The sequence below is a fragment of the Carassius auratus genome, chromosome 7 (genome assembly GCF_003368295.1).
Source record: "Carassius auratus strain Wakin chromosome 7, ASM336829v1, whole genome shotgun sequence".
NCBI lineage: Eukaryota > Metazoa > Chordata > Actinopteri > Cypriniformes > Cyprinidae > Carassius > Carassius auratus.
Window position 1 is genome coordinate 25,860,948 of NC_039249.1, and position 18,326 is coordinate 25,879,273.

At 37.8% G+C, this 18,326-nt stretch overlaps 1 protein-coding gene across 1 annotated transcript in view; it reads right to left on the bottom strand.

Moving 5' to 3' along the window:
* Positions 1-18,326, bottom strand: part of piezo1 (piezo type mechanosensitive ion channel component 1 (Er blood group)) — a 100,173-nt gene that overhangs the window by 24,060 nt on the left and 57,787 nt on the right. The window contains 4 exon segments of the mRNA XM_026268165.1: positions 928-1,032; positions 1,413-1,587; positions 4,010-4,223; positions 5,287-5,482. Coding sequence (XP_026123950.1) covers positions 928-1,032; positions 1,413-1,587; positions 4,010-4,223; positions 5,287-5,482 — 690 coding nt within the window.

Below are 18,326 nucleotides of genomic sequence, written 5' to 3' on the forward strand. Positions count from 1 at the left end.
TATGTTCCACAGAAGAAATGATGACAGAATTTTCGTTTTCATTTTAACAATCACTCTCTGAAATCAAAAGATTGATTACCTTTTCTGTAATGAAGTCATGTATGTGACTACTCCTTATTTGAAAATAATTGTATGATAGCTACGGTTCATATAAAAATATACAGTACATCTATATATGGAAGAGAATAGATATGTACATCTATAGACCTGTATTTCAAATGTGCTCCATTTTAATGACAAGATTAATAGATTGATGTTAGAACACGTTTTATATAATAAAAATACTGAAATATAAATAAACTGAACTGAACTGTTTAAATTCATACAAATAAATATGTTCTACTTTAAAATATAATTTGATGATCATTATTTATACAGTTTTTATTATTATTATTATTATTATTATTATTGACTTCTTGTCATCGCAGCCCTATTTCACACATTACATAAAAGCTGTGGAATTAGTTTGGCATTAGTTTAACACAACTGAACCAATCGGCCAGCCTATGTTACATCTACGAAACAGCACTGGAATGCATTGCAGTGTATTCCATTTTAAGCGTTCCTGTACAAACATTTTCTGCTACATTTTTTTACAGAGATTTACATGCATTCTGAACACTAAATGTTGCCACAGACATGTACATGCTATTTAACGATTTTGTTATAGTTATATATATTTTTAGTTGATTAACATACTCCTATTCGATTAATAAGAAAAATATACTTATTTATACTTACTTATTTATACTTATAAATATACTTGTTTTTAACACAAATTGGGGGCTCGTCCAGGATATATATATATTTTTTTTTGTAAAGTATTTTTAGTGAAAGTTGGTCAGTTCAAGTTGTGTATTTTGTGTTGTAGGTAGAATCGGTAGAAGATTCATAGGCAGAGTTTGTGAACAGTGATTCAAGTCTTACCTTAGTGTCATCTTCATTACTATGTCTAGTTGCCTCCCAAGGCCTGAGCTCCACTTCCTCTCCAGCCTCACCCTGTACCACTTTAACTGCTCCACCCTCATCAGCCTCCACAAACAGAAAGACATTACATCAGTTAATATATGAATCATCAACTAACTCAAACTAACAATTACTGTACACAAACCATGTGTCAAATATTATTCAGTGGCTTACAAGGGTACAAATGTAATGTGTGGATAACTGAGATTACTGTATGTAACATCATGTTCAAGGAGACAGAACTGTACTTTTAAAAGGACAGTTCAGCCAAAAAAAGTTTTAACAGTTTTATATATATTGAAATATAATGTCCATTATAAAGCTTGACATCAAGTGGTTGGCGAACAATGTGACCATTCTGCTGATTCACTTAAGGAATCGATGACAGAATTGTAATTTTGGGGTGAATTATACCTTTTGTTGAACAAATGAGTTTGTGAAAGCACCTTGTCTGTGTGGCCAAGACTGTGACTGCTGATTTTCAGCACTATAGTCACAGAGATGTACAACAGGAAAAGAATCCCAGGATTGACGTACACCGGCCAGTCATGTTGCGTGTTGAGGTTTATGTCAAAAGAAGAGCAGTTTCCAGGCCTTATTATATCCTTCAGGCCAAACAGTCTGAAGCAAAAAGAAAACACATTTAAAACACATGAGTGAAAAACATGCAATCTTTGACTTTCTGTGATATTCTGGTCACTACAAATGGCCCAAGTCTCTTTCAAGGAAAGTTAGTTTACTCCGTGGCCATATTTACAATGCCTACTAGCAACTATTTCAGGCATGCAAAAAAAAACTCCTATCTACTTGAATGGAGACATACCAGAATCGCAAATACTCCTTGTCAAACTAACATTTAAATGACATTTCAAATTAGCAACAAAATATAAAATTAACGTAAATGTTTGTCCCTTATGGTGTTAAAAAAAAGCATATAATTCAGGTTGGTACACCGCCAATTGGTTACTGGCTCTTTTATTTAGCAGGCATATATATATGTGTGTGTGTGTTTGTTTGTGTGTGTGTGTGTGTGTAAATGATACAAAAAAATTACTCAACAAAAATGCATTGAATTTATCAAAAGTTACATACATTAATAATGTTCAAAAATATTTCTATTTAAAACCTGTTTTCAACATTGATTATACAGTAATTAGTATCATTATTAACAATTAAGCACCAATAATAATTGATAATAACCGTGCTGCATACAGGCTTATGTTAGTTCAAATTTATGTGCATTACAATAGTAATAGTGATGCTTGCCTGTGCACACACTAATAGTCTTAATCTGACAGCAGTGTGCATGCTTATGTGACATGCTTAGGACAATGATGTATAGCAGAATTTGGTTTTATCTCACTGTGACAGCTGTGACAGTTATCTGCAACAGCACAGAGGTTAGCAGTGATTTGTGTGTCATGAAAAATGCACAGAGCTGGCAACCTCACCAAGCCAGGTTTTACGGCCAGTAAGTGTGGGTGTCATTCTCCAGATATCTAAGGCTTAGGTCTCAGTGTTGCTTTTCAGTGGGTTATGCAAGGCTGGCAGGACACACCACCTTCACCTCCCCAGCCAGAGGCTCTATTTTAGTTCAGCAATAACTCTCGCATTTACATCACGCTCTGTGCCTTAACACAAGCCTCATGTAATGATTCTGAACAAACAAGAACACAGAACCTCAACAGGCCAGATTGCTCATTTAAAAATATATGGACAAACAACAGTAGATTAAGATAAGAAACTTGAAATCCTATTTGGAATGCATATTTATATTTATATATATTTATATATGAGCAATAACTTTAAGATCACTGATAAATAAATATAAACATTAACTGAAATAAAACTGATAAATTATAAGTCAATGATACTGAAATAACACTTGACAGATGTACCTTGTTGCTATGATTTTTTTTTTTTTTTTTTATGTAATACTTAATATAATTCATGGGCTTATTATAGAAATAATTCCAAATGTATTCAATTTATTTTGAATAAATGAAGTTATTTTAAACTTTTTATTCATCGAATAATCTTGAAATATTTTTAAAATAGAAGTTAAAATGGAAAGTTTTAAGTCAGTACATTTTTTATTATTTGAAAGAAAAGAATAAATATATATATTTAATATTACCCCAAACTTTTGAATGGTAGTGTATTATGGTTGTCAACCTATTTCAACATCATAATAAGAAATAAGATACAAATCATTCAATTTTAATTTATACGGTTATTATACTATGACGTGTTCAATTAAAATATGGTCTGTCCAGAGGGGCTTTTTGCCAAAGATAAATTTTGCATTTTGTGTTATGATCACTAAATTGAAAAGATGTTTCTATATTATCTGTCAATAGCACACCGGCTGATGCATCATCATTCTGTACATGTTAAACGCATATATAAAAGATGTTAATATTCTTACTGGGGAAACCTCTCTCATCTTTCCATTTTGTTTGAAGTAAACTGGAGAGCAATGCAATTCCAATGTTATACGAATGTGGCCATTTTAGATTATCATGATACAAAGTCAAAGTACCAAGGTATTAAAAGTGAATGCCATCACTGTATCATAATATCGCCACAATCCAACCAATAATGGTCACTGTAACTGGTAGAACATGCTCCTGGATCAACCTTCTTTTGTTGGTCCTAAAACAATATTCCTGTGAAGAAAACAATCTCTTAACCTCAACCCAAACCATTAACTTGATGGCTCCAAACCCAGCCTTATGCTTTACCCTAACTCAAGCCATACTGTTTGATAGTGATGTTGCCCTAGAACCAACAAAAGATGTTGATCCAGGAAATGGTGCAAATGTTGTCCTACTTCTAAAAATCAAGGTAACCAGCCTCTTTGGTTTACAGGAATGTTGTTCCAGGAAAAATAAGGATGTTGAACTAGGCACACACACTACTTCAACAAATCAGAGCGATTTTACAATAACAGAACAGTGAAAATGATGCCACAATGTTACAGATGTACTGAATGTACAGTACAGTGAATGTGAAGGGAATTGAGAGTAATGGACAACTATACCTGGCCCACAGGCCCGCTGGGGAGAACATGTCTTGTGCAAATGAGCTCTGATACAGGTAAAGACACACCAGGTGTCCCCCTGTGAAGAAAGCCACCATCACGCACAATGCATTAAATCCAAGATGGCTGATGGGAAAGTGGCAAGCCCACCACGTGCACACTCCAATGAAGAGAAGGAAGTAAAAGGCAGAGAACGCAGAGGGTAAAGTGATTCCTGGAAAGAAAAAGAGATGAAATCAAATCCAATTCACATACACTTTAATATTAGACCTGAAACATTCTCTACACAAGTGCTTCTGTTTTCGAAAGCTTTACCTAACAAGGTGCTCTGAAATGCATCAGAACCTAATTCAGAATATAAAACTAGTTATTTTGCCACAAGAGATGCATTAGCAGAGTTTTACTAAACATAACTTGTGCCCCAAATGAAATGTTATAAGGAAAGCCACAATAGTTGAACATTTTACAATTCTTTTTGAAGTGCACTTTTCGTTGAAATGTTGCGTGTAAACACACTGTTTAGACTATGAAATGGCATGAAGTAATGAGTAAGCAGCTATGGTTAGTTTTCTCTTTTAAGTCAAGTTGTGTAATGCCGAAGCAACAGTTGAGCATGCTAATCTGTCAAAGTGTTTATAGATAGCTGCCTGAATAATAACACATCAACTTTACTGTCACGCACATTTGAAGGCAACAGTGTAATGAGACTCTGCATTTGCAAACTACGCCTTTTTTTTACTTTCATAGAGTATGTTTCTGGCCATCCCTCAAAAAAATAAAAAAATAAATAATAATAACAATAAAAATAAAATAAAAAAATAAAAACTAATGATTGCATCCCAAATCATTATTTCTACTACCAATGAAACATTTGTTGGTGATGGAAAAGTACTTCCGTTTGAAAAAAGTACTGGACATTTTTACACAATCAAATTGCATCTTAAAACTTAAGTTTTGTGTGTGTGTGTGTGTGTGTGTGTGTGTGTGCATGTAAGCATTTGTACATCTAGCTAAATTTATTGGCTTACAATATATAATTCTGCATATCTTATTGTATGTTAAGATGCATATAATTCCTAAATCAAATATAGTATTTAGAATAGATTTTATATAAAACCTGTATATCAGGTTTAAGACTAATACATGTTCTTGCTCTCATAACTATTGCTGACATATGGACACAATTTATATGCTTGATTTTGACTCTTCCATCTATTCTCTCATAATTTATTGCTTGCAATGTCCAACTATTATGCTAGGCCTGTTGATTCTCTCACCAGCTAGTGCTAGTAGTGTGACAGCCAGGATGCGGCCCATGTTCCTGAGGAAGCGCTGTGCCGTGGCACGCAGGCGGGCAGCTAACTGTGCCGCCCTGCTGCTTGAGTAAGGACTCTCCTCATCTTCTGTCTCACTACATGATAACATTCCCTCATCTTCTCCTTCTACATCATCATCATCTTCCGTTTCATCCTCCTAAAAAGAAGAGAACAGAGACATTAAAAATAATTGATTGATGCTGGGATGAAAAAAAATAGGCCACATAAGAATTAATTTTTTAAAATAAATTCATATAGATGTATTTCTATTTCTAACTGTGTTCATTAATCTTTTAAAATGACCAAAGTTCTACTGAAAAGATGTTGAAAAGATATTGATGAACTTTAAAACCAAGACTGAAAACGTTTGAAAGCACTGTAAAAACATATGTACTGTCTGAGAGAAACTGAGAAATAGATACAGTATGAGACAGAAACTGAGATACGTGTTTAGAAAGTGATAAATGTGAACAAAACATCAATGTTTTTACAAGCATGTACTTGTATGCACATGTTAGAGTGTGTTACTCTTGGCTCCTCAGGGTCATAGCAATCATATCTGGCAAGGCCTGCAGAGCCAGACAGGCATGTTTGCAACATGAAGTGTTTTTGGGCAAAAGCTGAAACACTGTTTAAATCAAAAACCTGGTATAGTCAAAAAGGTCTATAATACCTGAAGAGACCAAGGGTATTTTTAGAACTGAACACAAAAGAAGATATTTTGAGGAATGTTGGCAACCAAACAGTTTCTGCTAGCTATTAAAGTGACCATGAAATCATAATGTAAAATACTTATTTTTAAATGGAACACTGCAGTGTTTATTATAAATAATTTATCTGAGAGATTATACTGTATATATTCTCTCTCTCTCTCTCTCTCTCTCTCTCGCGTGCATGTTTTTTGCCATTGATTGTCCTCGTCGTCATCTTCCTCAATAAATAAAAAATGTCTTCATGCTAGGGTGCCGCCGATGAATCCAGTGGAAACCCCTCACTACTAACTGCAAACTGGCATTCAGATCTGCCTCCATTTTGTTAGCAACGCCCCAACTTCCAAAAATCCAATAAATTCCCAAAGGACGAAATCAAGTCCCGCCCTCTAATTTCAAATGCTGTTTCACTTGGATAGACGTCACAGTAGAGAAAAAAAGACAATCAATAGTTAATTTATGCAAGTGAGGATAGCAAAATAAAGTAAACTTTGACATATTATACCCCAAAATAGCAGACTATTAGTAAAACTGATACAAATTTGGGGGACAAAATTTATTCAGACATTTTGACCTGACCATGCTTTGCTTAAGTGTTTTTCTTTAATTGCTAATGTGACCTTTTTACACCACAGACTGAACAAAATTAATAATGTGATAATGTGATAATGTGAGAAATGGTGTCTGAATAAATAATACATTTTGGTTTGACTGTATAAATCTCCAACTATGTGTGTGAATATATACAGCATCTATTAAAAGAATGTGCAACTCTATTAAATATATTAACTCTATTTTTAGACACATTAGGAATAGTCTGACAACTGAAGCATCTTTCATGTATTTGAATGCCATGATTGGTTTGTCCTATTTGTCTCAGGCCAATGAGACCACACTCAAACCGCTCAGATCGGTCTATAATCAGGCATTAAAGGTGCTTGACAGGAAAGCCCCTCGCTATCATCACTGTAATATTCTTAGTAAATATAAAATATTAATTTTTGACTCTCTAATTCGATATACACATTTAAGAAACGTTTTCAAAATTGTTAATAATATTGCTCCACCATCAACGAAAATAATTGTAAAACTGTTTTCTGAACAAACGAACCGAACATCCCGCTCCACTTCTCACAGAAATTGTGCTATCCCGAAGAGATCTTCTGCTTTCGCACAGACAGCCTTCTCATTTAAAACCATTAAACATTGGAATCAACTCCCAGACAGTCTCCATGCATTTATCCATGCATTTATGACTTCAAGGTTAGACTACTGTAATGCTTTATTGGGTGGTTGTTCTGCACGATTGGTAAACAAACTACAGCTAGTCCAAAATGCAGCAGCAAGAGTTCTTACTAGAACCAGGAAGTATGACCATATTAGCCCGGTCCTGTCCACACTGCACTGGCTCCCTATCAAACATCGTATAGATTTTAAAATATTGCTTATTACTTATAAAGCCCTGAATGGTTTAGCACCTCAGTATTTGAATGAGCTCCTTTTACATTATACTCCTCTACGTCCGCTACGTTCTCAAAACTCAGGCAATTTGATAATACCTAGAATATCAAAATCAACTGCGGGCGGCAGATCCTTTTCCTATTTGGCGCCTAAACTCTGGAATAACCTACCTAACATTGTTCGGGAGGCAGACACACTCTTGCAGTTTAAATCTAGATTAAAGACCCATCTCTTTAAACTGGCTTACACATAACATACTAATATGTTTTTAATAGCCAAATCCGTTAAAGGATTTTTAGGCTGCATTAATTAGGTAAACTGGAACCGGAACACTTCACATAACACCGTACTTTCTACATCATTAGAAGAATGGCATCTACGCTAATATTTGTCTGTTTCTCTCTTGTTCCGAGGTCACTGTAGCTACCAGATCCAGTCTGTGTCCAGATCAGAGGGTCACTGCAGTTACCCCGGATCCAGTACGTATCCAGACCAGATGGTGGATCAGCACCTAGAAAGGACCTCTACATCCCTGAAAGACAGCGGAGACCAGGACAACTAGAGCCCCAGATACAGATCCCCTGTAAAGACCTTGTCTCAGAGGAGCACCAGGACAAGACCACAGGAAACAGATGATTCTTCTGCACAATCTGACTTTGCTGCAGTCTGGAATTGAACTACTGGTTTCGTCTGGTCAGAGGAGAACTGGCCCCCCAACTGAGCCTGGTTTCTCCCAAGGTTTTTTTCTCCATTCTGTCACCGATGGAGTTTCGGTTCCTTGCCGCTGTCGCCTCTGGCTTGCTTAGTTGGGGTCACTTCATCTACAACGATATCGTTGACTTGATTGCAAATTAAAACAGACACTATTTCAACTGAACAGAGATGACATCACTGAATTCAATGATGAACTGCCTTTAACTATCATTTTGCATTATTGAGACACTGTTTTCCAAATGAATGTTGTTCAGTGCTTTGGCGCAATGTATTTTGTTTAAAGCACTATATAAATAAAGGTGATTGATTGATTGACAGTCTAAAGTTGTCTGTAGATCTAAATAATTTCTCTCGAAACTTAATGAAATACATCCTCGATGTGTCAGCATCAGCAGACTTCAAGTTTACAAATGTAACATTGAGGTAAATATTTTTGACTATGTGGTATATATTTTAGGTTGTGATAGGTTTTTTCCTTTTTGTTTAGCTTGTCATTAGACTATCTGATTAGTTTAAAATATTCATTGTTTAACTAATATTGCATGTTTTTGTTAGTTCTACTGACAGTTATTTGTAATGTAATGTTTTAATATTGTGTGCACCTGCCCGGGACTTCAGATGGAAATTAGCATTTGCTAACTCTGGTACAAAACATCTCTTCGTAAGATTCATGTATTTTGTACATTGTCCCTAACAAATAAACTGAAACTGAATAATTAGTGTATATAACATTATTGTCTATTGGCATGGATGCGAACATAGACATCATTACAGAGTACTATACCGTAGTAATGAGTCCTGAAACCCTGAAACAGGTTATCTCTTCCATTTCAGTGAGCTTTTGGTTTGGGTTAGGGTTAGGATGTCAAAAGTCTGGATGTTTGAACATTTAATTCTCTGGCATAAAATGCATCAGTAGGACACCGATTGTGATTTTTAAAATCTTGTGTCTTGAAAAATGTGTTAGCTCTGCATTATATCCTTGATGACCACGTCATAACCACAATAACATCATGCTCATTAAGAATGGTCAAGGAACATGCGTTTTCATTTGTCTAGTGTGGACAGAGATCATGAAACGCAGTCTAACTATACCACTTGTAACAATTTTGTTTGAAACGTTGTGTTCACGTTAAAGAGGAGCTGATACGTACCTCTCCCGTCTCAGTGCGTGCACTCAATCGCTGTAGCGCGCGGCGCCCCTATGCTAGTTTTTAGCTTAACACTGTTAACTACAGGGATTGAGTGCACGCACTGAGACGGGAGAGGTACGTATCAACTCGTCTAAGTTAAGGGAAGAAAAGTGGAATATGGAAAAACGGTGGTGTTTTCCTTTAAGAATATCTAACAATACTTGCAAGAATCAACCAACTGTTGTACGTCACAGAGCCTATTATCTGCAATAATATAAAAGTAAATGGAAAAATCCTATAAACTAGGGTGATGTTAACTTCTGGATTGGTTTACAAAATTAAATGATCCCTTCAGCATTCTACAGTTAAAGTTCTTGATGTGAAGGAAACTTTATAACTTTTGAAACTTTTTAAATGGGGATACAAAAATTCATTTTAGAATTAAATAACCCTTTAGGCTTTCCAGAGCCTCAACCAGACTGTTCTAATGGATATTGAAGTGGCAAGAGTTTGAAAGTTGCTTGAAATCAGCCAATCAGATTTGACCTTGCCATTTTGGTCAGACTTTCCGTGGGTGAGATTACTAGTCTGGCCACAAGACCGACCATAATCACTGAAGACCAGACGTTATGACAAATGTCAAAAGTCTCACTGTGCAGGAATAACTTTGTTCTCCTTCTTAGTCCATTTGCTCCTTATGCTGATCTTTTGACCCTGAATATAATGTAAAACCAATGTTAGACTCCTTCAAAGACACAGGAAGGTCGGATTCTTCTAGTCTTTTCAAGGCTTTTCAGATCAGCGCATTATCAGTGTTCAGCATTGTCCAGGTCCTCCCTCATTCCACAGCCTCATGTGACTCTTTTAACACCCTCTGCAACAATAAACATAGAGCCACAATAAGGCATCAGCTGCCCTCTGGATCGATCCATGTAACAAATCTTCAGGCCAATCTAAATCTTAGTGAACTGGCTATATATTCTCAGAAAGAAATCTGCATCACCAGACCAGCACCTGAACAACAGACTGAACAGAAGAATTTATTTTAAAGTGCCCTTATTATGCCATTTCCAATATTGCCTTTCGTGCAGTGTGTATTGTAGCTGTATGTGAATGTAAATGATCTGCAAAGTTGTAAAGCTGAAAGTGCATGATAAATAAAGTTATTGCCTGCATAAAAAAAAAAAAAAGCATTTTTGAACTTGCATGCATGTAATCCTATTGTAGGAGACTCCCAAAGCAATATTAGAAACCTGAAAAATATCACAATAGGGGCACTTTAATCAAATGACAGCAATAATTACAACTATAAACCATGCCGGAAGACCAACAAAACCAGCAGACCAACTAAATTAGATTTGTACCTTGGCTATCTTTTTAAAATATCAAAAAATCTTGGCCTCTGGTGTGCTCATTGTAGCAGCCTGGGAAGCTGTAAATAAAACACTGTTTCCTGATGGAAAAATGCCGGAAGTTGTGTGGTGTTTGACGTTATGAAAATGCCTGTTGTATTCTTAGTAGTTTTTTCCTTCAGTTTATTTTCCCCTTTTTTTTTCCAGAGCTTTTCACTACATGCACGTATGGTGTACCTGAATGTTTAGAGTGTATTAAAGATCTTTATTTTGAAGTTTCATAACTTTCATAACTGCCAATTTACCACCCACCAATCACAATGTTACATAGTTTAAATCTTTGTTGTAGATTTGTGCAGTGAGTGAGTGCAGGGACATGTATAAAAGCATTTCATCTGATCGAATTGGCATTAGACTGCAAGTACCATGGCCAAAACAAAACCCATTCACTCAGTCCCTCACTGCAGGCCAGTGCTTTGGAATGATTTGTAATTATGTTGTTCCTATAGTTTACAAGGCAGGTGGTTGCTAGTTGATTATAATGCTACAGTTCAGAAATATCGGCATGAAGCAGTTTTTACACTGTTGCAGAGATCTTTTGGAAATCAGACTGGTAACAGTGAGCAAAACTATTACTACTACTACTTTTAAGTTTGTAAGTTGTACACCACTTTTTTTTAAGAAAGGCAGCTTAACTATAGTTATCTTTTTTTAAAGTTAGGACTGACAAAGCATTCTTTATCAAGCTTTAACAGTGCAACTGCTGCATTTTACTCATTCTTTTGCACCTGAGGGTAGGAAAGTGTCAAATAGAGGTCAGCTTTGGAGGTATCTGGAAATAATATTTATATAAGCATTATATATAATGTTGAAATGGTTTCTATTGTAAGATTCCAGTAAAACAGACACGCATGCCTGGTTTAGCACTTTGGGCCTCTATCGCTAATTGATCTTAAAAAGATCCTATTTTTCTCTGCTGACACACAGCGTGCCAGCCAGCCAGTGTTTGTTGAAGTTGTTGCCTTGGCAACAGCAGCAGGAAGTTGTCAGACTCTAGGCTGCTGTACAGTGCTGGAATGGTGCAAAGAGTCAAATGGAAAAATCACAGGGTGGAGATCAAAAAGTAAAAACTTTCACTATATGGAAAATATTGCAAAAGAAATAAACATTTTATGACATGAGACAATGTAATGGTTAAAAGTATGTTCTATTGTTACTATTTTCTACTTAGATATGTATCAAGCATTGAAGTTCAAGCTTTCAACTAAAAATGTTATTTCAGTCTGGTTTGAATTAGAAGTGATGCATCTTCTAATAGTTTTATTCTTTCTGAAACCAGCAACTAAACATATTTTCTGAACATTCCTAAAAAATGTTGAAGCACCATTTACACTACTAGTCTTTTTGAATCTGCATTCACATCAATTAGCAAATAAGACTAGCCTATAGTACAAATGAGATTGTCTGAATAAAATGTACGTGATGTTTCCTGTGCAAAAGCCACTACAAGGGTGTTTATATTGTATGCAGTTCTCAAGGTTTTTATGTTCTGCTTACTAAGTCAAACAAGCACATCTACAAGTTTCTATGATATTATGTTATTTAGAAAAAAAGAAAGAAAGAAAGAAAGATAGAAAGAAAGAAAGAAAAAGAAAAATATCCCTTTTCCAATCTCTTGACTCAACCTGATCACTTACAAAATGAATAGCTCTGATTCAATCAGTAAGACTATATGAGCAATAGTCATAGTGATGCTGGGTAATGTTTCAATTCCATTTGAACTTTTTGTTCTTTTTAACTCTTGTTGCTATGTTTATGAGCATTCACCATCATAATAACATTCAAAACTAAAATGCTTGACTTTATTTGCCATGTGACCTTGTGGTCAGGGCTACAGGTTTTGACAGCATATTTTTGACAGAGAGAGAGAGAGAAAATTAGTTTTAATGTTTTTTAGGGATATTCCATAGATAATTTTTATAAACTGTTTTCCTCATAAGGAGCAAGAATGTCCATAGGTCACACATACAGGCACAAACTATTTATTTCAATCCAAAATAAAACTTTTTGGGCCATGAACTTTTGTGTACACACAGTCAAAATAAGTGACCACATATATACCTAAGATATACCTCTGTGGCACTTTGGGCTTGGCAACATTAGTCTTGCGAGGCATTTTTATGTAATGTCTGGATGATATAACATACTGTTACGTCCCCCTCTGTGTCTAGGGGTGACAAGGGGAGTAACATATGCTATTTATGAAAAGTTAACAATTATGTCAGTTAACTTGCAAACAAAATAGTGAGAGAGAGTTGACTATCCGTAATCCCAGCACTCAAACTCATGGAAACTCTTCAAGATTTTATTTACAGTGTAAAGTCTTTGTACAGCATTAAAGGGGAAGGGAAAATTAGAGGTTTAACAATATGGATAATTCAAAAAGAAAGAATAAGACGCTTGTAGCTTCAGGAGGGGGTTAAGGCCAAAATAACAAACAAAAAGGGGATGTTAACTGAAAACAAAGTAATCTAACTTACCTAGCAAACAAAACATCAAAATCAACAACATGTCTCTTCCCTGACTTCCTCACTGTTCCACAAAACCAGGAAAAAAGCATAAGTTGATAAAATAAAAGTGGCACCCACCTCCTTACTGCGTCTGCAGGCAAAAGAATAAAAAAGAAAACAATTTCTAATCACTACAGCCAGTACAACAGGCTGTCTTGAAGATACACTACAGGCCCTGATCACACAATAGCAATCAAATACAACAGGCTTTCTTAAAGCAGCACCACTGCTTAAACCACCAACTGGGAAAACAGACAAGCCAAACTCTCTCTGGTGTTGTGTCCGTTCCCTCTGTTTAAATACAAGCTCCTCTCCACAGCTCTGACGAGGAACAGGTGACATCAATTAGGTCTTCTGTGAGAGGACAGGGAGGAACAGAGGAAAACCAACAAAAACTACAACTCCCAACAGGATGTCAAGCATCAATGAAGCACAGTTACATAGAGTTAACACACAGTATTAACAGCAACAATAACATACATCTTAGGATGTAACACCCCCACCCATAAATTTACAGATTACCACCGTAATTTGTAACGATTCATCAAAACATGTACTCACGTACAAAGGGCAAAGTATCCACAGGTCAACTGTCTGCACTATTGGTTCTGGACAGTGCATCTGCAATGACATTTTCGGAACCCTTTTTATGACGAATATCCAAATTGTACTCTTGTACAATGAGGGACCAGCGCATCAAGCGTTGATTAGAGTTACACATTCGAGATAAGAAGGTCAGGGGATTGTGGTCAGTATAAACTAACACTGGGGTACAACTACCTCCAACATAAACTTCAAAATGTTGCAAAGCCATGAGGAGAGCTAAAGTCTCTTTCTCTATGGTGCTGTAATTCTGCTGACATTTGGAAAGTTTTCTAGAAAAATAACATACTGGGTGGTCCACTCCAAAAGGATCTTCTTGCAGGAGAACTGCTCCTACTCCAGTTGCACTGGCATCTATTTGCAACTGGAAAGGCAGGGTGAAGTTTGGGGCAGCAAGCACAGGGGCATTACACATAATGTCCTTTGCAGCAGCAAAAGCGTTGGCACACTCTGCACTCCATAGGAATTTCTTAAAGGGACTCAGAAGGTTAGTTAATGGAGAGACTACGGTGGCAAAATTCTCACAAAATCCTCTGTAGTACCCTACCATACCCAAAAATCTACGCAACTCACGTTTATTTATGGGAACTGGAAAGTCCAGGATGGCCAACACTTTAACCTCCACCGGGCAAACTTGACCATGGCCAACTTTCTTACCCAAGTATGTAACGATGGCTTTTGCAAAGTCACATTTTGCCAGATTCAACGTCAACGAAGCTTCAGCCAAACGACTAAAAACCTCAGTAAGTGTCTCTAGATGGTTTTCCCATGTATCTGAAAAGATCACGACATCATCCAGATAAGCTTCACAGTTGGCTACTCCAGATAACACTCTGTGCATAAGACGCTGGAAGGTGGCTGGTGCGTTTCGCATCCCGAAGGCCATTACAGAATATTGCAGGAAGTTATCTGGAGTCACGAAAGCAGATATTTCAGAGGCCCGGTCTGTTAGTGGCACTTGCCAATAGCCCTTTAGTAAGTCAAGTTTAGTGATGTAGCGGGCTGCACCAAATCGGTCCACACAATCCTCCATCCGAGGTAAAGGGAAAGAGTCTGGCTTAGTAAGACTATTAACTTTGCGATAGTCTGTACAGAATCTATACGTAGTGTCAGACTTCGGTACCAGCAAACAGGGTGAGCTCCAGGGGCTTTGACTAGGTTTAACGAAACCATGCTGCAACAAGTATCGCACTTCCCCTCTCATTATCTCACGTTTTCGGTGGTTAACCCGATAAGGGTGCTGTTTGACAGGAGGGGAGTTTCCAACATCAATGTCATGACAAATGACCGTAGTTTGACTGGGGACATCTGAGAACAGCATAGGGAACCTACTAATTAGACACACAATATCTTCACGTTGACATGTAGAGAGGTGAGCAAGATAAGTCTCTAGACCATTTATAATGGTTGAGTTCTCTAGGCCACAGGACACGTTCTCAATGCCCATGCCTAAGCCATCCTGTGCAGGGGAATATACAGGTGAACAAGCAGCAGCAATGACAGGGGTAACACTGGAATCATGGAAAGTATTTGACTTCGCTAATGTAACATATGCCTTCAGCATGTTTATATGACATACCCTAGTCTTTCTCTTACGATCAGGCGTATTAACAACATAGTCGGTTTCACTCAATTTCTCTTTAATGGAGTATGGACCAGCAAATCGAGCCTGCAAAGGAGAGTTCTGAATAGGGAGCAACACTAATACAGAGTCCCCTGGCTGGAAACTGCGGCTTAGACTTTTGCGGTCAAAATCGGTCTTCATTTTAGCCTGGGCAGTTAACAAGTGACTTTTAGCAAAATCGCGGGCTTGATGAAGTTTCTCACGAAAACGGCTGACATAATCCAACACCGACACTGGGCTTTGATTTGCAGACAGTAATTGTTCCTGCAGTAGTTTAAGAGGACCCCTCACAGTATGGCCGAACACCAGTTCTGCTGGACTGAACCCAGTTGACTCCTGTTTTGCTTCTCTGACGGCAAACATCAGCAAGGGTAAGCCTTCAACCCATTCTTTCCCAGACTCTAAACAATATGCACGCAACATTGACTTAAGAGTCTGGTGAAAGCGTTCCACAGCACCTTGACTCTGTGGGTGATATGCGCTTGACAGCACATGACTAACACCTAACTCTTTTGCAACCTGCGCAAACAACTTTGAAGTGAAGTTAGTCCCTTGGTCCGTCTGGATGACTCTAGGTAACCCAAAAGTAGAAAGAAACTTAACTAGTTCTTTGACTACAGTTTTAGCTTTTAAAGTATGCAGAGGGATAGCTTCAGGAAAACGAGTTGCAGTGCACATTATAGTCAAGATATACTGGTGTCCAGATTTGGACCTGGGCAAAGGACCAACACAATCAATTACTAACCTTTCAAATGGCTCCCCCATTGCTGGTATTGGATGTAAGGGGGCTGGGGGCACTTTCTGATTGGGTTTACCAGATAATTGACATGTGTGACACGCTTTACAAAATCAGGACACACTAGACTTAACTCCAGGCCAATTAAAAAAACTTCGTGAGACGGTAATATGTTTTTGCAATCCCTAAATGACCTGCAAGAACATGCTCATGTGACAGCTTTAGAACTTGCGAGTGGTAAGCAAAGGGCAACACTATTTGACAGCTAGCGAGAGCATCATCAGCTAGTCTAGGGTTCCATCTCCGCATCAAAACCTCATTGTCCCAATAATACTCCACCCCGGCTGGCAATTTAATATTCGCATCAGCAGCTTCTATGCAATGTTTAAGGGTTGGATCAGAGCGTTGCATAGTAATGAGCTGCTCCCTACCAGTCTTCAGGAATGGCAACTCTGCAGGAGGAGTCTCTTCATCACTAGGAACATCTAGCTTAGCTTCAATCTCAAGCTTACACTCTGCAGGTTCAAACGATGGTGCAATAAAGGAATCAGAGAGATCAATGACGTCAGAAAATTTTCTGGCTTGTGCACGAGTAACAGCACAATCTGGAAATACAGTGGAAAAACTGGTAGATAAATTCACGCGACTAAACAAGTCAGGTTTTTCTATCATAATTGGGGATGAAAACACTTTACTACCTGCCAGATCATTCCCTAGAATTAGGTCTACACCGTTCACTGGCAATTCAGAACGCACACCAATCTTAACAGGTCCTGAAGCCAACTCAGATGACAAACAGACACCATGTAGCGGTACTTTTACACAACCCAGTTCAACACCTCTAACCAGGATGCTTGTGCCCGTATAAGACTCAGATGAAAAAGGCAGTACACTATCCAGTATAAGGGACTGACAAGCCCCAGTGTCACGTAGAATTGAGACCGGGTATGCAGGGGAATCAGGGGAGAGCGAAACGGTTCCTCTTAACATAAACGGTTCGTAACCAGAGATGTGTGATGGCATAGAATTCTCAACAGCTGCAGCAGAGTGAATGAAAGCAACACTTTTAGTCTTTGTTCCCATTTTCTGCTTCCACGCTTTACAGTCCACTATTTTATGGCCAGGGTCAAGACAATAAAAGCATACATGCTTATCTCCAACACGGTTCGAGACGGTCTTATGGCCTCTTTCCAATTTACTCCCTAAAAATCTGTCCCTCACACCACTCTCGGTAACGGGAGGCTGATTATGAAACATACGGTTCACCGGAAAAACATTTTTGTGGGTAAGCACAAATTCGTCAGCGATAACCGCTGCTTCAGAGAGTGTCATGACCTTCTGGTCATTCAAATGAACAACTACACTCTCTGGCACACAATTTTTAAAGTCTTCTAGTAAGATAAGTTCTTGAAGCTGTTCAAGACTCGAAATTTTACCAGCACCACACCACTTTTCAAAGAGGTTTTTCTTTTCTCTAGCAAATTCGGTGTATGTTTGATTGACTGTTTTCGTTAATCTTCTATAACGCTGACGATAAGCTTCTGGCACTAGCTCATAAGCTCGGAGAACGGCCGTCTTAACCACTTCATAGTCCAAACACTGCTCAACTGACAGAGCAGAGCACACTTGCTGTGCCCTGCCAGCAAAGGTTACACTGGAGCAATAGCCCCCACATATCTTTTGGTCACCCCAGCTTACCAGCTATACGCTCGAACGCTATAAAATAAGAATCCACCTCAGTTTCTTTAAATGGTGGTACAAGCTTTATGTGCTTCGTCACATCAAAAGTGGAGTGAGACTCTTGAGGGCCGGAAGAAAAAGTGGTCCGCACACTAGCAGGGGAAGAGAGAAGTCTAGCACGCGGTGCCGGGACAGGTTTTTGCCGTAAAGTCTCTGCCTCTATATCCAGGGAACGCAATTTAATATCTCTGTTAGCCTGTACCTCTAATGTACGGAGATTAACTACTTGAAGCTCTTGTTCCTGCTTCTTCAAGGCAAGATATAATTCTTTAAACTTAAGCGCAAGCACAGGGTCAAAGCGTGGACTGGTAGGATCAATACTGGGAGGCAGACCAGCAAAAGAACCTACATCTGCAGT